A 23,521-nucleotide genomic window follows, 5' to 3' on the forward strand; every position below is an offset into this window, starting at 1 on the left:
TCTACCTGATGATGGTGAGGGATGGTGTGATCTTCCTGTGTGGAATCCCGGGAATACAGAGGACGGGGACATCTCTCTGGTGGGTTCCCATTACTGGATCCATCTGTAGGAAACACACACACTGACTGAATACATTGTTTCTATGTGTTTATCAGATGATGGGGGATCTAGGTGGAGCCTCCGTACTGCTCTCTCCTTTACAATAAAGTCTCCTCTTACCCGGTGATGTGAGGGGCGGCTGATTCTCCATCATGACGTCCTTGTAGAGATCCTTGTGTCCTTCTAAATACTCCCACTCCTCCATGGAGAAATAGACAGTGACATCCTGACACCTTATAGGAACCTGACACACACAATGATACAGTCACCATCCAGACACATCCCTTGTCTGTTACTGGATAATGTCCCAGAATTCCCAGCACCGCTCACCTCTCCTGTCAGCAGCTCCATCATCTTCTTGGTGACTTCTAGAATCTTCTCCATGTTGTGTCTCTCAGGTTTTAGGGAGTCACATGGAGGCACTGTGATGGTCATATGATCACCTGACTTCAGAAGAGGAAATCTCTGTATTGGAGAACCAATAGGAATAACATGTTAGAATCCCAGAATCGTCCTCACCTCTCCGGTCAGGTCTGTGTTTTATTAATAGAGATAAGAGTGATGTCATGTGACCTCCCAGAATCCTCCTCACCTCTCCGATCAGGTCTGTGTTTTATTAATAGAGATAAGAGTGATGTCATGTGACCTCCCAGAATCCCCCTCACCTCTCCGATCAGGTCTGTGTTTTATTAATAGAGATAAGAGTGATGTCATGTGACCTCCCAGAATCCCCCTCACCTCTCCGGTCAGCAGGTAGATGATCTCCAGGGTGAGGTTTAGTATCTTCTCAGTCATGTGACTCCGGTCCTCCTCCATCCTCAGTGATATGGTCATGTGATCTATGTGGGGTTCTCTGTGGACGGATAGTAGAGAATTGTCTGAACTGTTTGGGTTCTATAGTATTGGGATGGTGATTTAAAGGGGTTAATATGTACATTTGTTCCATGCGAATTGGGCTAACAGGAAGGTCCTTTATAATTTATCTTATGATTGTTTCCTAGATACACATAATATAACTGGATAGTAACATTTATAGGTAAAGTTGATCCAGGGAATATCCAATTGCCTCTCGGGGGATCAGTAAGGAATCCCCCCCCCTGCTGGAGAAAATTGGATCATGCATTGCTGTTTATTTTTTGCCTTCCTCTAGATCAACTGTGAGTATAAGATTTTATATATAGGATTGCATATTTTCTTTTTCGAATTCTATTGGTTGAACTGGATGGACTTGTGTCTTTTTTTGACCAGACTAACTATGTAACTATGAACAAATGTTCTTTGATTATAGGCAATAGTAAATTATGTCATCATGGCCACTATATAGAGCTGAGGGGCACAGAAAATACATATCTCTTATTACAAGGGATATGATGTAACAGTTCTGGAGAACGCTAGAGGGAATTAGCAAATGTATGTAACTGAGGCAAGTAACTGAAGCACTCTGAGGACTGAGACGCTGTGTGAACTAAGGCACTGTGAGCAGTTGCTGCACAGGGAGATAGAAGGGGGAGAGCAGTTGCTGCACAGGGAGATAGAAGGGGGAGAGCAGTTGCTGCACAGGGGGATTGTAGGAGGAGAGTAGTTGCTGCACAAGGAGATAGTAGGAGGAGAGCAGTTGCTGCACAGTAAGATGGTGGGGGAGAGCAGTTGCTGTACAGGGAGATAGTCTGGGAGAGAGGTTGCTGCACATGGAGATAGTAGGAGGAGAGCAGTTGCTGCACAGTAAGATGGTGGGGGAGAGCAGTTGCTGCACAGGGAGATAGTAGGGGGAGAGCAGTTTCTGCACAGGGAAATAGTCGGGGAGAGAAGTTGATGCACAGAGAGATAGTAGGAGGAGAGCAGTTGCTGCACAGGGAGATAGTAGGGGAGAGCAGTTGCTGCACAGGGAGATAGTAGGGGAGAGAAGTTGCTGCACAGGGAGATAGTAGGGGGAGAGCAGTTACTGCACAGGGAGATAGTAGGGGAGAGAAGTTGCTGCACAAGGAGATGGTAGGGGAGAGCAGTTGCTGCACAGGGAGATAGTAGGGGAGAGAAATTACTGCACAGGGAGGTAGTAGGGGAGAGAAGTTGCTGCACAGGGAGATAGTAGGGGAGAACAGTTGCTGCAGGACATAACGGTGGTGGAACTGTATAAATTAGAGGCAGGGTACATCTGCCAACCAATACAGCCACACACAGGATGATGACTGGCTGAATAAGTGACCAATCATCTCCACCTCCTTCAATATCGTCTTGGTTCTAATGGTTCAAAAACTGTAATAAAGATCAAATCACAACCTATCTGGAGAGACAACGATGGACAAAACGCGTACGGTGATATCTCCTGATATTATAAATATTAAATGTTCACACACGAGCCGCATCCTTCTTTATTCATATACATCATTATCACACCCTAATACAATCCAAACATTCCCCCGAAGGGTGTACAGACTCCCCATTCCCCTCCCCCATAAATATCTTTATCTAAGCCTTCATGAGAACGGTCCCCTATGACTCGATAGAACTGTCGTTTTTTGCTTGTAATAAACGTAACCCTCACACAAACAATTATGTCAACCATTAAAACTGCAACGGCAACTAACTTCACTACCCAAGATGGTGCAAAGACAACGCTGTAAAAGCTCCTACAGGACGGACATGATCGGGGTTACTGGGTGTAAATAGACAATGAGATCTTATTACCTCCTCTGCTGCCACTTCCAGCAACGTTTCTTCTCTACTTCCTCCCGTCTCACCTTTGATCCGGAACTTCCTGTCTGCTCCTGACATGTCTTCCATAGAGACTTCCTGTCTGAGTAGAAGTGGGATCACCACCTTGTGGAGCTCAGAGGAACTGCAGCCCCGAGAAACATCTCGTAGTGAGAACACGGCCTTGTGCTGTGTGTGTATGTGCTGTATATCCTTATAGATGGGGTCATCTCCACTCCCACCAAGGGACCCTCCTAGTTAGGTGCTAGTTAGGATGTATAGACTGCTCTGCCTGCTTAACAGGGGAGTAGCAGGTAAACGTTAGTCTGCTCCATCTGCTTCTCAGGGGAACCTGATTAGTATAGTTAGGCCTGTTACATGTGTTCATGTGTGATTCACTTGGTCTGAGGGAGTGTCCCCACTGCGACCAATAAGGGAGCCTTTTGGACAGTGGAGGAAACCCAGCAGGTGATACACCGTAACAGTCCCAGTGGGTTGGCACAGACTGTGGTGCATCTTGGGATAGGTTATAAAAGTCGACAGCACACGTGACAGGGCGTCTTTGGGTGGGAAGCCAGGTCCCAGGAGGAGGGTGACGGCTGTCTCTCCTGCTGTCTGTATGGAAGGTGGTCACAGGTGGTCAACTTAGTGAGCCAGAGTGTGTTGCTGAGCCAGGAGGTCCATTGGATGCTGACAAGCGGAGTTGAAAGGCAGAGCAACCTTGGGAAAAACAATGTAAGGGCCCACTACACTGACCACTGATAGAAGGGGGTCTTTCTCCCATTGGTTACCAATGTAAGGGAACAATTCACTGACCACTGATATAAGGGGTCCTTCTCCTATTGGTTACCAATGTAAGGGAACACTAGACTGACCACTGATATAAGGGAGTCCTTTTTTTTTTTACCTTTTTTTACATTTTCTACATTGACACATCAATATTTTGGCAATATCATTGTCAGTATTCCTCGTATCTCTTTTCCGCCCCTTTGGTCTCCTTTTTTCCTTCTCCTATCTGTGTCCTTCTAGTTGATGTTCCTTCATGCATTGGTTCTGATCCCTCAGGACTGATTGTAATACACAATGCATCATTTTGGGCTGTGATTAAACTGTGTGTATCTTTATTTGTTGAAGAAATGCATTTGTGTTATTACTCTGGAATTTTTCAGTATGTACCAATCATTCCATTGCCCTATATACGTGCCTTCTTGGAACACATGCATACGTATTACTATTTGCTGCCTGCTAGCAACCACCCACCCGCCCCCTCACAGCACGCAAAGGCCCCGAAATGTTCTTCTCTTCACCTCTGGGCTTGTAGTTTGGCCGCAGGCTGCAGTTTTTGGATGGCGCGGCCTCTCTGTGCGCCAGCGGCTCCGTGATGTCGGGTGCCAGCTGCGAAAGTGTGGTGGCGCCAGATGCCGCTGAGCCAGGGGGGATCATCCTGGATACCGATCCTTACAACAGTGCTTGGGCGGACGTAATCGCCCTGAATACTCCAACTACAAGCACACTAGTTTTCAATCTTACAATTAAGGTGGTGGGGGGGGGGGGGGGATTGGATGTTACTATACACCCCCTTGTATATATATATATACAGTATCTCACAGAAGTAAGTACACCCTTCACATTTTTGTAAATATTTTATTCTATGTTTTCATGTGACAACACTGAAGAAATTACACTTTGCTACAATGTAATGTAGTGATTGTACAGCTTGTATAACAGTGTAAATTTGCTGTCCCCTCAAAATAACTCAACACACAGCCATTAATGTCTAACCCGCTGGCAACAAAAGTGAGTACACCCAAATTGGGCCCAATTAGCCATTTTCCCTCCCCGGTGTCATGTGACTCGTTAGTGTTACAAGGTCTCAGGTCTCTGCTATCATGTCTTTGGTGATCTCTTATCTCCTTATAAAGTGTTCCTTACATGATGAAGATCAGCCATGGAGTATATCTGAGGTGTATATCAGGGTGTGCTTCTTCCCCACATGTCCACCAACATTCATATAGAAGACATTTCCCACACTCAAGGCACTAATACACCTCCAGGGTTGTGTGGGACCCCTGATGTACTGAAAGAACGGACTTCAATGAGGAACAAATCCCTCACTCAGGACAGGAATATGGCTTCTCCCCCATGTGAGATCTCTGATGTCTGGAAAGATCAGACTTCTGTGAAAAACAATTCCCGCACTCAGGACAGGAATACGGCTTCTCCCCTGTGTGAGATCTCTGATGTCTGAAAAGGGTGGACTTCACTAAAAAACATTTCCCACACTCAGCACAGGAATATGGCTTTTCCCCCCTGTGAGACCTCTGATGTACAGAAAGACTGGACTTCTGTAAAAAACATTTTCCACACTCAGGGCAGGAATGCAGCTTTTCTCTTGTGTGGGATTTCTGATGGTTGTAAAGATGGGACTTCTGTGAAAAACATTTCCCGCACTCAGGACAAGAATACAACTTCTCCCCCGTGTGCAATCTCTGGTGTCTGTAAAGATTGCACTTCTGTGTAAAACATTTCCCGCACTCAGGACAAGAATACGGCTTCTCCCCCATGTGCAATCTCTGGTGTCTGTAAAGATCGGACGTCAATGAAAAACATTTCTCGCACTCAGGACAGGAATATGGCTTCTCCCCTGAGTGCAGTCTCTGATGTTTGTAAAGACTGGACTTATCTGAAAAACATTTCCCGCACTCAGGACAGGAATACGGCTTCTCTCCTGTGTGATACCTTTCATGTGTGACAAGTTCTGATTTTGTTATAAAACATTTCCCGCACGTAGAACAAGAATAGGGCTTCTCTCCTGTGTGAAGTGTCTGATGTTTGTAAAGACTGGACTTCCCCGAAAAACATTTGAAGCACTCAGGACAGGAAAATGGTTTCTCCCCTGTGTGAGACCTCTGATGTGAGACAAGTTCTGTTTTTTGCACAAAGCATTTCCCGCACTCAGAACAGGAATACGGCTTTTCACCTGTGTGAGACCTCTGATGTCTGCAAAGATGGTATTTTTGTGAAAAACATTTCCCACACTCAGAGCAGGAATACGGCTTCTCCCCCGTGTGAGATCGTTTATGCACAATAAGATTGGATTTAAAACGGAAACATTTCCCGCACTCAGGACAGGGAAACCTCCTATCTGTTGGAAGGATGACACCATCGCTCACAGTCTGAGGTTCCTCAGGATAAGAGGAATACGATGGTCCATCTACACTGTGTGGTCCCGGATGGACATTTGAGGTAGCCGGGTTTTCTCCTGGACTATACTGTGTGATGTCCTCATCTTCTACTTTACAGTCTGGAGACAAAGTGAGACAATCCTCTGAGGTTTTCCTCATCTCCCGTCCATCTACTAAAATAGAAATACAAAGATTATTACTAGACATCAGCAGATTGGTTCCCCTAAACCAGGACTCCGCCCACATCAGGCAGCTTTGTCTCTGAGAATCTTATAATTCCCCCCCCCCCCAAGGTAACCAGTAAATGGGTCCTCTGCTCTCCTACCAGTTCATTTCTTTATTCATGGACCTTAGTCAGAGAGTGAGGAAACAACGAGAACTGTCTTTTATAGGAGTGACAGTGATGAGGGGATTATAGGACGAGTGTCCCCTCCTCCTCTATCACTCATTGCCATCTTCCCAACACAAGAAGTCCCGCACTTCCTTATTTAGTCCATGATTTAGTCATAAATAACAGCAGGGCTGAGCCCCACCAGAGGTCAGAGAGTGAGGATGGGGGGAGAACAACCAAGATGAAGACTGGACTGATCCTGAAGACCACCATCATTGGGTTACTGACTCCTCCCTCATTATCACTTTCTGTTTAAGGTTCCAACGTTGGAGGATGTTATCACATTATTATCACCATGTAAAAGTCTGTCCTCCAATCAGATCATCAGATATAAAATGTCCAGCTGGTAGGAAATGGGTGTAACAAAAGAGAATCCATATTATGTGTATATATAGCAGTGGGTAGAGGGGAGGGAGCAGAAGTCAGGAGTATGTAATGTACAACATAGAGTATATAGTTTGGGGGCTGGGAGTATGTAATGTACAACATTTTGTGTAGGGTACAACAGTTAGGACTATATAAGGCATTAGATAATGTTAATGACCCACCTGTGCTGATCTCTGTAGGAGTGTCCTCATCTATAAATGTCCCTGTTATTCCATCCTCCTCCATAGACTGCTGATCATCCCTCACATACGTCTCTTCTTCTTCTGCTTTAATCTCAAATTCTATATCGATTGGATCTCCACTCTAAACCAAGAGAAGTATCAACAACACCATCTGTACATTATAAGGTTTAATATTGTGGCATCATATAAAAGAAAAGCACACATCATCTCCACCAGTCCATGTTCTAGATACTTCGTCCCACCAACCTTGTAACATTGAGGGATGGTGTGACCTTCCTGTGTAGGATTCTGGGAATACAGAGGATGGGGACATCTCTCTGGTGGATTCCTGGTATTAGGTGGGTCCATCATATTCTTGTGTCCTTCTGAAAACTCCTCCATCACTCCATACTCCTCATCCTCCTCTTTATACTCTTCTTTAACAACAATATTATTATCCCCGACGATTCTACCCTGAATATATAATAAAACATTCATTAAAACAAACATGCAAACACACACCTACACAGGTTGAACTGGATGGACTGTTGTCTTTATTCAACCTCAACTACTATGTTTATAAATCATAACTACCAATAATTGTCAATCATCTACCTGATGATGGTGGGGGATGGTGTGACCTTCCTGTGTGGAATCCCGGGAATACAGAGGATGGGGACATCTCTCTGGTGGGTTCCTGTAGCTGGATGACTCCTGCATGGTGTCCTGATCTTTGTGTGCTTCTGGAAACTCTGATTCCTCCATCCCCCCATCCTCCTCTTTTATCTCTTTTTTAACCACAACTTTAGAATCTCTCAGGTTTCCACTCTGAATATATAATAAAAATGACATCAATGGTAACAATGCAGATAATGTACAGATCCTAATGATACTATCAGTGATTGTTCCTCAGCTACCTGATGATGGTGAGGGATGGTGTGACCTTCCTGTGTGGAATCCCGGGAATACAGAGGACGGGGACATCTCTCTGGTGGGTTCCCATTACTGGATCCATCTGTAGGAAACACACACACTGACTGAATACATTGTTTCTATGTGTTTATCAGATGATGGGGGATCTAGGTGGAGCCTCCGTACTGCTCTCTCCTTTACAATAAAGTCTCCTCTTACCCGGTGATGTGAGGGGCGGCTGATTCTCCATCATGACGTCCTTGTAGAGATCCTTGTGTCCTTCTAAATACTCCCACTCCTCCATGGAGAAATAGACAGTGACATCCTGACACCTTATAGGAACCTGACACACACAATGATACAGTCACCATCCAGACACATCCCTTGTCTGTTACTGGATAATGTCCCAGAATTCCCAGCACCGCTCACCTCTCCTGTCAGTAACTCGATGATCTCTCTGGCGACTTCTAGAATCTTCTTTTTATTTCTCTATTCTATCAGGGAGGGAGGTGGAGGCAATGTGATGGTCATATGATCTCCAGACTTCACAGGAAAGAATATTAAAATCAAATAACATTCCCAGAATCCTCCTCACCTCTCTGGTCAGGTCTCTTTTTATTCAAACCCCACTTCATGCTGAGGTTTCTGATATTACATTCAATGCAGGTCCAACAGCCCTACTTTGCAAGTAAAGAGGCCAGGGGTCGGCCCACATCTTAGGAGCATCAGAATAAGGAGTTGGATAGGAGGGACATTGGGAGGAAAAGCTGTGAGGTCAGTGTGATGTCAAAGGATTCTCTGACTCTGATTGGAGGGACATTGGGAGGAGGAGCTGTGTGGTCATTGTGATGTCATAGGATTCTCTGACTCTGGCTGGAGGGACATTGAGAGGAGGAGCTGTGTGGTCAGTGTGATGTCATAGGATTCTCTGAATCTGATTGGAGGGACATTGAGAGGAGGAGCTGTGTGGTCAGTGTGATGTGATAGGATTCTCTGATTGGAGGAACATTGGGAGGAGGATCTGTGGGGGGCACTCTGTGAGGTTTCTGTACACAAAATAGTTTCTCCCGGGTGCATCCCACCTCTTCTAAACTGAAAGATGAACGTTGCCTTTGGGCTTTGCCAGGACACATCATATTCCTGTGATCTCTGCGTTCTCCGGAGACTTTACTGATCACATTTTAGGATGAATATCTGAGACTGGGATCATTATGGAAAAATATGTTTTCAGGATATGTAATACACAGCATTTTTCCCCTCTTTCTTCCTACTTGAATCTTATAAAATTTATTTCAATTTCCAATCCCCCTAAATAAATCCCCCATCCCCCTCCACTAAAAAAAAAAAAGTGGTATAATCCGTTAGTATAGACCAGTGGTTCTCAACAAGGGTTCCATGGAACCCTAGAGTTCCTCCAGAGGTTGCTAGGGGTTTCTTGAGCAATTCTGCCTCTCATATAAGTTCCCACTGACACTATTGATCTTTTTAGATATCTGGAAAAAGGTAATTCTTCCCAATGTCCACAAGTGTAAGGAGCATTCATCCCACCGACCATCACACTAATATATCACGAGTTGTAAATATAGTCATTTTTAGTAGGGGTTCCGTGAGACCTGAAAATTATTTCAAGGGTTCCTCTGTGTTGTAAAGGTTGAGAAAAGGCTGGAATAGACTGATGAGGTGAGAAGGTGATTGGTGGGAAAGATGACACATGTCTAAAATGAAGAGAATGTTCCTGCCCCGTAAGTGGGGGGAAAGTTCTGTCCCTGACGGGGTTAATCTAGGTCTCCACACTATATATGTGTGTATCATCATCTGCTGGAGATAAAAGAGGTCACAGTGACTATGGAGGAAGAGGACGGATATGAAGGGAGGTTACTGGGTGTAAATAGAAAATAAGATCTTATTACCTCCTCTGCTGCCACTTCTAGTAATGTCGCCTCTGTACTTCCTCCCAATTCACCTTTCACCCGGAACTTCCTGTCTGCCCCTGACATCATTTCCTGCCTTCCATAGAGACTTCCTGTCTGGGTAGAAGTGAGATCACCACCTTGTGGAGCTCAGAGGAACTGCAGCCCTGAGAAACGTCTCGTAGTGTGAACACGGCCTTGTGCTGTGTGTATGTACTGTATATCCTTATAGATGGGGTCATCTCCACTCCCACCAAGGGAGAGAGAAATATATTACTTCCTAGTCCAGCCTTTCTCAGCCAGGGTTCCTCCAAAGGTTTCTAGGGGTTTCTTGAGCAATGAACGATATCTGTCTCTCAGTAACAACTGATATGAATGATCTATAAGTGAGGCAGTGTTCCCTCTATGATGATGTAACAATGTCCTTCTCCCCCTGACCTTCTCCTTTTCCCGTTGGTCACCAATGTAGGGGACCACTACACTGACCACTGATATAAGGGGTTCCTTCTCCCATTTGTTACTAATGTTAGGGACCACTACACTGACCACTGATATTGGCCTACAATTTAACAACAGAAGTGCCTGTGTGATGACCTGATCCGAACCCCTTAGTGAATGTGTGGGTGTAAGCTTGCGTATCTGGTCCATCAATAGCCCGTTGTATCTTTCAATCAAATAAGCTGCCTGTGGATGGTATGGGGAGTGGCACAACCAGTACACTCCAGAATCTTTGGCCCATTGCTGTACTTGAGCCGTTATCATTTTGGCCTTGTTTGGGACAGCCATAAACAATGACAATCTTCTGGAACAGCTGAAGCGTTGCGGCTTGATCTGCACATTTTCAAAGATGAACAAGCAAAAGTAATGAATAGGTGTCCACTGTGGTGCAACAATACCTCAGTCCATTGTTTCCCCCAGCGCAGGGAGCGGATGAAGTCAATCTGCCAATTCTCTGCAGTTCTCTCACCACTCTTAATTGACCAGGTGGAGTACTTTTCCAATGGCCATTGTCGCACTCCTTCACACATTTTACAGTTCCCTATTACAGTCTTTATCATGTCCATGAATATAGGCAATCCTCTCTGCTGTGCCCATTCATATGTCGCTTTCTGCCCCATATGCCCAGCTGGCCAAGGTAAAGACAGGATCAATTGGCACAACTGCATTCACCTTGGCGATTTCATCTTCCACTCTATTATAGTTCCTCGAAGTCTGGGACTAGGGTCACATGTGCCTCAACATGTCGCTCTTGTATGGTGCGAGAGTGAGCTCTTTCCAGATGTAGACCCAGACTTATCTATCTCCCCACACCACCTTTCCATGAATCATCCAGTCATTGAGCTTCCTCCTGGACATCCAAGTTGTCAGTTCTTTAAAGACTGCCCAGCTGTCAGTGTAGATAGTGAAATGGGAAGAAGGATTCTCCTGAAGAGTCATAACTACAGCTTTCAACTCTGCATACTGACTGGGCCCTACAATTCTGGTCTCCTGCAGGACTATATCTGTAGTCGGGTTGTGGGATGCCGCTGTCCACTGACTCCTAGACGATGTGACTATGGCTGAACCATCAGTAAACCTCCCTGACTCTTTCGTGTTTTCTGACAGAGACTCAAAGGGTGGAGCCTCTTAAATGGGTGATGACTGCAGCACAGGAATTTTATCTTCTGGCTTGGTGCTGGTAAAGGTGACAAGTCCTACCAACGGTTTTTGAAATGTCTCTGACTTCCTCAGTTGCAGTACCCCCTCTTTTTTGAAGGCACCACTTCCATTTCATCAGTGTCTGGTTCTGAACTACAGTTGCCCTAGTGGTCAAGTCCATTACCTCTCACCCATCCTGCTATTGGCAGTGCAGTATGGATGGTGACTAGGTCCTGTCCTGTAATGGTCTCTACATGTTGAAGTGCTGTGTAGGCCCCAAACAGGTACTTCTTAAGGGGCGTATGTGACTGGAGTCAGTTTGGGCGGGGGGGTGGGGGGGGGGCTTGTGGAAACCAGAATACCTTGGAGAGGTCGGTCAACTCCTTGTCCAGCTTCCCTGGCCCCTCCTATGTGTAAGTCAACCTGTGTCTATTAGAGGCACAGGGTGACCAAGAACCCCAGTTGAGTCTGCACTAATCAGACTCTCTGTACAACCACACCTGACTCAGCATTTCGTTTTACCCTTATTATCCTGGATTCTATATGTGTGGTTTGGGTTGAAAGAATATTGTAGGAGTGTCTCATAAATCATAACTAGTTTGAGGTGGGGTGAGGTATGTTATTGTTAAGTGCCTGTATCCCATTGTTGTATTGTTTTTGTCTGCATTGGGATCAACCTATTATGGGATGTATATGTGTATTTGGATTAGCTGCTAAAGGGGAAGGGGAATTGCCCAGAGTGTATACCTCTTCGTGCCTGTGTTTGAATAAACAGTCAATGCTTCTTACCACCCTACACTAATGTCTCGAAAAGTGACTGGGTGAGCTAAGGGATCATGGATCGTGCTAGTACCAGGCAAGGGAAGCTTATACGGCGGACATACTCTTCTTGAGTATGGGGTCCGTTACAGCGTATATCTCTCCTGTGCCCCTGTCAGTTGCTTGGACCAAAATCCAATGGGTATTTATCATGTACCTGATGCTGGAGACCAATGGAGAGAGGGCTTCCTCTTTCTTGAAGGCACCACTTCCAATTCATCAGTGTCTGGATCTGAACTACAGTTGCCCTAGTGGTCAAGTCCATTATCTCTCACCCATCCTGCTATTGACAGTGCAGTATGGATGGTGATTAGGTCCTGTCCTGTAATGGTCTCTACATGTTGAAGTGCTGTGTAGGCCCCAAACAGGTACTTCTTAAGTGGCATTTTATCTCTCCTATGCCCCTGTCAGTTGCTTGGACCAAAATCCAATGGGTGTTTATCATGTACCTGATGCTGGAGACCAATGGAGAGAGGGCTTCCCTTGCCGCTAAGTTCCGGACTCCCCTGAAGGTGGAACAGGAGGAGTCAGGCTCAAAGAAGCATGGGTCACCTGCTGGAATTGCTTGCAGAGATGTTCTGACTGGAGTGTCGTCAGGCGAGATGTCCAGGTACTCAGATGAGACCCTAAGATAGTGTCTGCAGACAAGTGGCGCCCGTGGGAAGTAGCAGGACTCAGGAGAGAAGCCAGTTCAAAGCCAAGGTCAGGTACCAGGTGAGAAGAGAAGCAAGCGTAATCAGGAGGGTCATTCACAGAGCAGGATAAGACAGTCCATTAAACAAGCCAGGATCAGATCACGGGGCAGGCAGAAAACAGGTTCAGGGGCAAGCCGAGTCGGTAAAAGATATCCACAGATGCAAGGTAACAGAGAAACGAACGCACTGGAGAGCCAAAGATCAACCAGCAATCATAGAGGTTGACTGGCTCCCTTATAGACACCATTTGGTGATAGTCCGGGCCAGGGCTATGCACCAGCGCGTATACGTGCATCAGTGTGCATTTGTGCGGCCATGTAAGATACTGGAAGGAATGTGAGGTCTTCATGAGCCTCTGCTGTGGATAGTGTCCTGAAAGTATTTCTCTCTGTCCTCTCTTTTCATTTGGCTTCCACAGACTCCAAGATATGGTTCCATCCTTCTCCAATAAATTCAACTGAAATGGTATACCTTGTCTCACGGGTCCCAATCCTGGAATGCTGCAAAATGGCTTCTTAAGCAGCAAGGAATGCGGTCTGCTGCTCTAAACCCCATCAGAAATCTTTTTTTTTTTTTGTAACATTATACAGTATCTCACAAAAGTATGTACACCCCTCACATTTGTTGTAAATATTTTATTCAATCTTTTCTCTTGTGACAACACTGAAAAATGAGGAAATACATTTAGTGTATTTTTCTCTCTCTCTTTTTTTTTTTAACTAATGTTTACCTTTAATAAAGCATTTCGCTATCAACTGATATAAAAAAAAAAAAAAATTGGAACTACCACCATTTTTTTTTCCAGGGGCTTTGCTTTTAGAAAATATATGTTTGCGGGTTTTAACTAATCCATACCTGACAGAGGAAAGAAAGGGCCTGTTTACTAAAAGGAAATAAATATTGTTAGATGAATGTGACAAATATTCCCCAGTGAATTCCTATGATGGTCAGCTCCATCTAGTGGTCATTATCAGCCATGGAGTATATCTGAGGTGTATATCAGGGTGTGCTACTTCCCCACATGTCCACCAACATTCATATAGAAGACATTTCCCGCACTCAAGGCACTAATACAACTCCAGGGTTGTGTGGGACCCCTGATGTACAGGAAGACAGGACTTCTGTGAGGAACATTTCCCTCACTCAGGACAGGAATACGGCTTCTCCCCTGTGTGAGATCTCTGATGTCTGTAAAGATTGGACTTCAGGGAGGAACAATTCCCTCACTCAGGACAGGAATATGGCTTCTCCCCTGTGTAAGATCTCCGATGTCTGGAAAGATCGGACTTCAGTGAGGAACAATTCCCTCACTCAGGACAGGAATATGGTTTCTCCCCCCGTGTGAGAACTCTGATGTCTGGAAAGATCGTACTTCTGTGAGGAACAATTCCCTCACTCAGGACAGGAATATGGTTTCTCCCCCCAAGTGAGACCTCTGATGTCTGGAAAGATCGGACCTCAGTAAGGAACAATTCCCTCACTCAGGACAGGAATATGGCTTCTCCCCCGTGTGAGAACTCTGATGTCTGGAAAGATCGGACTTCTGTGAGGAACAATTCCCTCACTCAGGACAGGAGTATGGTTTCTCCCACCCGAGTGAGACCTCTGATGTCTGGAAAGATCGGACCTCAGTAAGGAACAATTCCCTCACTCAGGACAGGAATATGGCTTCTCCCCTATGTGAGATCTCTGATGTCTGGAAAGATCGGACTTCTGTGAGGAACAATTCCCTCACTCAGGACAGGAATATGACTTCTCCCCCGTGTGAGATCTCTGGAAAGATCGGACTTCAGGGAGGAACAATTCCCTCACTCAGGACAGGAATATGGCTTCTCCCCCGTGTGAGATCTCTGATGTCTGGAAAGATCAGACTTCATTGAAGAACAATTCCGTCAGTCAGACCAGGAAAGTTCATTCTCCTCCGTGCCCAACTTCAGATGACTGTAAACAGAGGACTTCTGTGGGTTACACTTCCTCCAATCAGAAGAGGAAAGTGGATCTACCTCCGATTGCAATCTCACATGTGATTCAAGATCAGACTTACTGTGAAAACATTTATCGCATCTATGACAGGAATACGGCGTCACAACATTGTGCCATCTCAGATGATTGGAAAGAGAGGCCTTCTGTGAAAAAAGTTTCCCGCACTCAGGACAGGAATAGGGCTTTTCTCCCGTGTGAATCCTCTGATGTAAAATAAAATGTGATTTTATTAAAAAACGTTTCCCGCACTCAGCACAGGAATATGGCTTCTCCCCTGTGTGCACTCTCTGATGCATGGTAAGATTCGACTTCTCTGAAAAACGTTTCCCGCACTCAGGACAAGAATACGGCTTCTCACCTGTGTGAGTTCTTTTATGTGATTCAAGACTCTGATTAATATAGAAACATTTCCCACACTCAGTACAGGAATATCGTTTCTCTCCTGTGTGCGATCTCTGATGTATGGAAAGATTGGATTTACATGAAAAACACTTCCCACACTCAGTGCAGGAATACGGCTTCTCACCTGTGTGAGTTCTCTGATGTATGGAAAGATTGGTTTTATTTAAAAAACATTTCCCGCACTCTGGACAAGAATACGGCTTCTCGCCTGTGTGGTATCGTTTATGAACATTAAAACTGAATTTAGTACGGAAACACATCCCGCACTCAGCACAGGAAAACCTCCTATTTGTTGGAAGGACGGCACCGCCCCTCACAGTCTGAGGTTCCTCAGGATAAGAGGAATACGATGGTCCGGCACTGTCCCTCACAGTCTGAGGTTCCTCAGGATAAGAGGAATACGATGGTCCGGCACCGTCCCTCACAGTCTGAGGTTCCTCAGGATAAGAGGAATACGATGGTCTGGCACTGTCCCTCACAGTCTGAGGTTCCTCAGGATAAGATGAATACGATGGTCCGGCACTGTCCCTCACAGTATGAGGTACTTCAGGGTTCGAGGAATACGATGGTCCAACCACAATGTGGGGCACAACATTATACAAGATAGCGGGGTTTTCTGAATACTGTGTGATGTCCTTATCTTCTACTTTACAGTCTGGAGACAACGTGAGACAATCCTCTGAGGTTTTCCTCATCTCCCGTCCATCTACTAAAATAGAAATACAAAGATTATTACTAGACATCAGCAGATTGGTTCCCCTAAACCAGGACTCCACCCACATCAGGCAGCTTTGTCTCTGAGGATCTTACAATTCCCCCCTCAAGGTAACTAGTAAATGGGTCCTCTGATCTTAGTCAGAGAGTGAGGAAACAACGAGAACTGTCTTTTATAGGAGTGACAGTGATGAGGGGATTATAGGATGAGTGTCCCCTCCCCCTCTATCACTCATTGCCATCTTCCCAACACAAGAAGTCCTGCACTTCCTTATTTAGTCCACGATTTAGTCATGAATAACAGTGGGGCTGAGCCCCACCAGAGGTCAGAGAGTGAGGATGGGGGGAGAACAACCAAGATGAAGACTGGACTGATCCTGAAGACCACCATCATTGGGTTACTGACTCCTCCCTCATTATCACTTTCTGTTTAAGGTTCCAAAGTTGGAGGATGTTATCACATTATTATCACCATGTAAAAGTCTGTCCTCCAATCAGATCATCAGATATAAAATGTCCAGCTGGAAGAAAATGGGTGTAACAAAAGAGAATCCATATTATGTGTATATATAGCAGTGGGTAGAGGAGAGAGAGCAGAAGTCAGGAGTATGTAATGTACAACATAGAGTATATAGTGCAGGGGTCAGAAGTATGTAATGTACAACATAGAGTATATAGTGCAGGGGTCAGGAGTATGTAATGTACAACATAGAGTATATAGTGCAAGGGTCAGGGGTATGAAATGTACAACATAGAGTATATAGTGCAGGGGTCAGGAGTATGTAATGTACAACATAGAGTATGTAGTGCAGGGGTCAGGAGTATGTAATGTACAACATAGAGTATATAGTGCAGGGGTCAGGAGTATGAAATGTACAACATAGAGTATATAGTGCAGGGGTCAGGACTTAGAATATTTGTGTTCAGTAATCAGTTGCAGAGGTCCCACACCGCTGCCTCCCATCTCCTGAGACTGCACTCGGTGACTTGGGTGTGAGACTATACAGACATATCCCTCCACCCGGCACAGCCAGCAAATAACAGAGCAAGTAACCCCGGGAGAATTGTTCTGTCAGAGATCTTGCTAGACCCCTGCATAGGGCAGAAGACCCAAGGTACATACCCCAGGTGTCTAGGTCAAGCAACGTCTATGGAGAAAAACAACATTTTGCTGCCAGCTGAACCCCAGAATCTCCATAAATCCAGTCTAGAAACATAAATTGTGTCTGCAGCACAGAGAAGGAAGATTATCCGAGAGAAATACAGGAATACAGGACGGGGAACACAGCTCAGGAAAGTGACCAGGGTATTACAGGCTGATATCACCCAGTCCCCACCCTTCTCTGGACCAATCAATGAGCAGTATTGGTGGAGGAATGGATTTAGTGTTAATGACCCACCTGTGCTGATCTCTGTAGGAGTGTCCTCCTCTATAAATGTCCCCGTTATTCCATCCTCCTCCATAGACTGCTGATCATCCCTCACATACGTCTCTTCTTCTTCTGCTTTAACCTCAAATTCTATATCGATTGGATCTCCACTCTAAACCAAGAAAATGAGAGAGAATATCATCTGGAAGATATAAGCTTTATTATTGTGACATCACTTAAGAAATCCACACATCGTCTCCATGAGTTCGTATTTTAAGCTCCGTCCAAACCAACCTTGTAACATTGACGGATGGTGTGACCTTCCTGTGTGGAATCCCGGGAATACAGAGGACGGGGACATCTCTCTGGTGGGTTTCTGTAGCTGGATGACTCATCATCCTCCTCTTTTATCTCTTCTTTAATCTCAACTTTAGAATCTCTCAGTTTTCCACTCTGAATATATAATAAAAATGACATCAATGGTAACAATGCAGATAATGTACAGATCCTAATGATACTATCAGTGATTGTTCTTCATCTACCTGATGATGGTGAAGGATGGTGTGACCTTCCTGTGTGGAATCCCGGGAATACAGAGGACGGGGACATCTCTCTGGTGGGTTCCAATTACCAGATGGCTCCATTATATTATTGTGTCCATCTGAAAGTTCCTCCTTCACTCCATACTCCTCATCCTCCTCTTTATACTCTTTTTTAACAACAATATTATCATCCCCGAGGTTTCCACTCTGAATATATATTATAAAACATTCATTGTAACAAACGTGTTTGTATATAAATCATAACTACCCATAATTGTTACTCCTCTACCTGATGATGGTGGGGGATGGTGTGATCTTCCTGTGTGGAATCCCGGGAATACAGAGGACGGGGACATTCTCTGTTACTAGGTGACTCCATCATCCTCTTGTGGAGATCGTTATATTTTTCAGAAAACTCCTCGATCACTCCATGCTTTTCCTTCTCCTCTTTAGCATCAATATTATAATCCTTCAGGTTTTCACTCTAAACATATAATAAAGAATTTATTATGAGAAACAACCTTGTGTATAAATTATACCTATCAGTGATTGTTCCTCATCTACCTGATGATGATGAGGGATGGTGTGACCTTCCTGTGTGGAATCCCGGGAATACAGAGGATGGGGACATCTCTCTGGTGGGTTCCCATTACTGGATCCATCTGTGGGAAACACACACACTGACTGAATACATTGTTTCTATGTGTTTATCAGATGATGGGGGGTCTAGGTGGACCCTCCGTACTGCTCTCTCCTTTACAATAAAGTCTCCTCTTACCCAGTGATGTGTGGGGTGGCTGATTCTCCATCATGACGTCCTTCCCAGCACCGCTCACCTCTCCTGTCAGTAACTCGATTATCTCTCTGGAGACTTCTAGAATCTTCTTTGTATTTCTCTATTCTATCAGGGAGGGAGGTGGAGGCAATGTGATGGTCATATCATCTCCAGATATCACAGGAGGTGAACCCTAGCATTGAATACAAATAGTAAAATCAAATGACATTCCCAGAATCCTCCTCACCTCACTGGTCAGGTCTCCATTTTATTAAAACCCCACTGGGATATAATTTACCCACATAGCGCCCCTCACCCCCTCACTCTGTAGGTTCAAAGCCTGTTGCAGGCAATTCTGGTGTCGTTACACACAATGCAGGAGCAACAGTCTTGCTCTATTAGTGAGAGGGACATTTAGAGGAGGAGCTGGGAGATCAGTGTGATGTCATAGGATTCTCTGACTCTGATTGTGTGGGGTTTTCGTACACAGAATCATTTCTCCCGGGTGCGTCCCACCTCTCCTAAACTGAAAGATGAACTTTGTCCATGGGCTTTGCCAGGACACATCAGATTCCTGTGATCTCTGTGTACTTCAGAGACTTTACTGATCACATTTTAGGATAAATATCTGAGACTGGGATCATTATGGAAAAATTAGTTTTTAGGACATTTATTACATACATAGTTACATAGTAGGTGAGGTTGAATAAAGACAACAGTCCATCCAGTTCAACCTGTGTAGATGTGTGTGGCTGTAATCATATCTCATACCCCTGAATGTTCTGTTCCTTGAGTTGTACATCTAAGAGTCTTTTGAAAGCCACCATACTACCCGCAGAAACCCTCTTGTGGTAGAGAATTCCACAATCTTGTAGCCCTAACAGTAAAGAACCCCCCACGTTGCCTGAGGTTAAAACGCTTCTCCTCTAATCGCATTGTATGCCCGCGAGTCCTCATGCAATCCCTTCGCCTGAACAGCTTTTTTTCTAAGCTGAGATCCCCATTGAGATATTTAAAAATTGCTATCATGTCCCCCCTCAGGCGTCTCTTCTCCAGGGAGAATAAATTAAGTGATTGCAGACGCTCTTCATAATTAAGGTCCTCCAATCCCCTAATTAGTTTAGTTGCCCTTCTCTGGACTCTCTCCAGCTCCAACACATCCCTCCTGAGGACTGGCGACCAGAACTGGACAGAATACTCCAGATGCGGTCGGACCAGAGTTTTATAAAGTGGAAGGATTATAGTTTTATCTCTGGAATACATCCCTTTCTTTATGCATGCCAATATTCTGCTGGCTTTTGCAGCTGCCGCTTGACATTGCATGCTATTGCCTAGTCTATCATCAACCAAGACTTCCAAATCTTTCTCCATTTTTGATTCCCCTCCTAATGTGTATTGTGCTTTTATGTTTCTAGTCCCCAAGTGCAAAACCTTACACTTCTCCACGTTAAACCTCATTTGCCAAGTCGTTGCCCACTCCGTTATTTTGTCCAGGTCATCCTGTAGGATATCTGCTACATGCTGTGCAGTTATTGCCCTGCCCAATTTTGTGTCATCTGCAAAAACTGATATCGAACTACTGATCCCGTCCTCAATGCTGTTTATGAATAAATTGAACAAGGTTGGTCCCAGGACTGTGCTTTGGGGGACCCCGCTTACCACCTCGGACCAGTCTGAGTATGCGCTGTTTATGGACACGCCCTTTTAGCCAGTTCCGTATCCAAGAGCAAAACCTGCTGTCGATACCTGCAGACCTTATTTTATAAATTAAGCGCTTGTGGGAAACTGTATCAAACGCCTTAGCGAAATCTAAGTACACCACATCCACTGGTCTCCCCCTATCTAGATCACAGCTCACCTCTTCGTAGAATGTTAAGAGATTGGTTTGACAAGAACGCCCATTTGTAAACCCGTGCTGGTTACTGCTGATGATGCTGTTGTCTTTAGCAAACTCTACGATATAGTCCCTTATCATCCCCTCCAGAAGTTTACATACTATTGATGTCAGACTGACAGGCCTATAATTTCCCGGGATATGCCTCTGACCCTTTTTGAATACCAGAATCACGTTTGCTTTCCTCCACTCCCCTGGTACATCTCCTGTCCTAATACTGTCAGCAAAGATCAGGAACAGTGGTCTAGATATAACCTTACTGAGTTCCTTGAGTACTCTCAGATGTACGCCATCCGGGCCTGGTGATTTGTTTGTGTTATGTTTATCCAGCCTTTCCCTGATTTCACCCTCTGTTAGCCATAGTGACAAGTCCTGTGTATTACTACTAACCATATAGTCATGGTCAGTGTACCCCATATAGTCATGGTCAGTGTACCCCTCCATTTCCTGTGTAAAGACTGACGAGAAAAAAGCATTCAGCACGGTTGCTTTTTCAGTGTCCTCTGTAACCATCCTCCCATCATTGTTAATTATGTGTGCAATATGCTCTGCCCTAGTTTTTTTGCTGTTGATATATTTAAAGAATTTCTTTGTTTTTTTTTTTACTATCCTCCGCTATTTGTCTCTCAAAGTTTATTTTAGCCATCTTGATTTCGTGTTTACTTTTCTTATTTGCCTCCTTGTATTGCTGGAAAGCCGATACTGTGCCTTCTTATTTATATTTCCTGAAGGCCAATTTTTTTCCCCTAATAAGTTTTTTTAAAGCTACGGTTTAGCCAGCCAGGTTTGGCTTTGTCTCTTCTAAATTTATTTCCCGTAGGAATGCACTGCAAGATGCATTTGCTTAATATGTTCCTAAAGCATTCCCATTTTTCCTCTGTGGTCAGTGTTCCCAAGGTTTGGTCTCAATTTACCCTTTCCATCAATGAGTACAATTTTGGAAAGTTTGTCCTTTTGAAGTTTAGGGTTCTTATGTTCCCCACTTGCCTTGCTATATTGTTATTTACGCTAAATGTGATCATCCTGTGATCGCTAGAGCCCAGGTAGTCCTGGACTCCTGCCTCCGAGATTAGGTCTGGGTCATTAGTGATCAATAGATCCAGGACTGCATTTTCCCTAGTCGGAGAGTCCACCAACTGTGACATGTAATTATCCTGTAAGGTTTCCGTGAATAAACGGGCCTTTTGTGAGTGTGAAGTCCCCTCTACCCAGTCAATGTCGGGATAATTGAAGTCCCCCAATATGATGACTGATCCCAGTTTTGCCACTTTACCCAATAGTGCTAAAAATTCCAGCTCTACCTCCTCCCCTTGTTTAGGTGGCCTATAGCAAACCCCCACAACTACTTTTCCCTTTTCTCCTTCCCTATGGAGTTCTACCCACATGGATTTTAACTCCATACTCATCCCTTCCGTAATGTCACTCCTCTATATCACCCTTACATTGTTCTTGACGTAGAGACATACCCCTCCCCCTCTTTTTCCTACCCTGTCCTTCCGATACACCGAATACCCTGGGATATTGGCCAGCCAGTCACAAATTACCTTTTTCCCTATTTCTTCCTATTTGAATCTTATAAAATAAAGACCTACATATTCCAATTCCCTCTTAAATAACCTCCTAAAATACCCAGGACTAAGAAAAAGTGCTATAATCTGTTTAGACTGATAAGGTGAGAAGGTGATTGGTGGGAAAGGTGACACATCTCCAAAATGAAGAGAATGTTCTGGCCTCGTAGGTGGGGAAATGTTCTGACCCTGAAGGGGTTAATCTAAATTTCAGCACTATATATGTGTCTATCATCATCTACTGGAGATAAAAGAGGTCACAGTGACTATGGAGGAAGAGGACGGACATGACGGGGGGGGGGGGTTACTGGGTGTAAATAAGTAAATAAAAAATAAGATCTTATTACCTCATCTACTGCAACTTCCAGCAACGTCTCCTCTCTACTTCCTCTCGAATCACCTTTCACCCGGCACTTCCTATTTATACCTGACATCACTTCCTGTCTTCCATAGAGACTTCCTGTCACGGTAGAAGTGAGATCACCACCTTGTGGAGCTCAGAGGAACTGCAGCCCCGAGAAACGTCTCGTAGAGTGAACACGGCCTTGTGATGTGTGTGTATGTAAAGTATTTCCTCATAGATGGGTTATCTCCACTCCCACCAAGGGGGAGAGAAATATATTACTGCCTATTCCAGTCTTTCTGAGCCAGTGTTCCTCCAAAGCTTTCTAGGGGTTCCTTGACCAATGAACAATTTCTGTCTATCAGTAACAACTAAAAGATATCTTTACAATAATCAACAATAGATCCTTAACCCATGTATGAATTTCACATATAAAATGGTCAAATGCTAAATCAATGTGAAAATCCGTTGTGGAAATAAACATGAAAACATTCCAATAAAAGTGATATAACAAAATAGTGACACAACACGTCACCATAAACGTGACGTGACATTTAAGTGAAAAAGTACAAAGAATTAAAGTCCAAATAAATGTGTATAAAACTGATCTTCAAAATGTGCTCCAAAATGGGTACTGATTGTGAACCCACCGCCAAAAAATTATTGTTGTGAAGAGAAGAACCACCACCGACAAACAGAGAGGCTTACCCGAACAAGTGGACCCAGTTTGGGATACGCCTAATGGATCGACTCATGCGATGGTGTCTGCACACCCAATAAGGCAAGGGGAAAACGATATGGCATGTTGTATACAGTACATATGAAAGCGCTTTCTTGATATCTGAATTGTAAGTGTTCTGAACCTTTAATAAATATCTTCATTGTATGGTTTTACACTATGTGGAGGCTTTTGGTTTCCTTTTTTTTTTGATGATCCATACACTGAGCGTTTGCTGGAGAAGAATCTATCTGTGTCTGAGAGTATTGTTGCTCATCCTCTACTGAATGCTTCTACTGAGGGCGGACAAGGAATATTCCAGCA

The 23,521-nt window shown here is 44.5% G+C and overlaps 3 protein-coding genes across 3 annotated transcripts in view; all 3 read right to left on the reverse strand.

Annotated features, from left to right (window-relative positions):
* Nucleotides 1–23,521, reverse strand: part of LOC309564458 (uncharacterized protein) — a 1,566,033-nt gene that overhangs the window by 556,656 nt on the left and 985,856 nt on the right. The window contains exon 4 of the mRNA XM_082269088.1: nucleotides 15,353–15,481. Coding sequence (XP_082125214.1) covers nucleotides 15,353–15,481 — 129 coding nt within the window. The remainder of the gene's footprint in view (nucleotides 1–15,352; nucleotides 15,482–23,521) is intronic.
* Nucleotides 152–967, reverse strand: LOC309564010 (gastrula zinc finger protein XlCGF66.1-like; the record flags this gene model as incomplete). The annotated part of the gene is made up of 3 exons (XM_082268636.1): nucleotides 838–967; nucleotides 430–564; nucleotides 152–343 (listed from the first exon to the last, which is right to left on the reverse strand). The coding sequence occupies exons 1-3, from the start codon at nucleotides 931–933 to the stop codon at nucleotides 152–154; spliced, it is 423 nt and encodes a 140-aa protein (XP_082124762.1). The 5' UTR covers nucleotides 934–967.
* LOC309562764 (uncharacterized protein) lies at nucleotides 4,902–6,188 on the reverse strand (the record flags this gene model as incomplete). The annotated part of the gene is made up of 1 exon (XM_082267062.1): nucleotides 4,902–6,188. Exon 1 carries the CDS (start codon nucleotides 6,180–6,182, stop codon nucleotides 4,902–4,904), a length of 1,281 nt encoding a protein of 426 aa, XP_082123188.1. The 5' UTR covers nucleotides 6,183–6,188.

Source organism: Pelophylax lessonae, assembly GCF_965119305.1.
Source record: "Pelophylax lessonae genome assembly, chromosome: 9".
Classification (NCBI taxonomy): domain Eukaryota; kingdom Metazoa; phylum Chordata; class Amphibia; order Anura; family Ranidae; genus Pelophylax; species Pelophylax lessonae.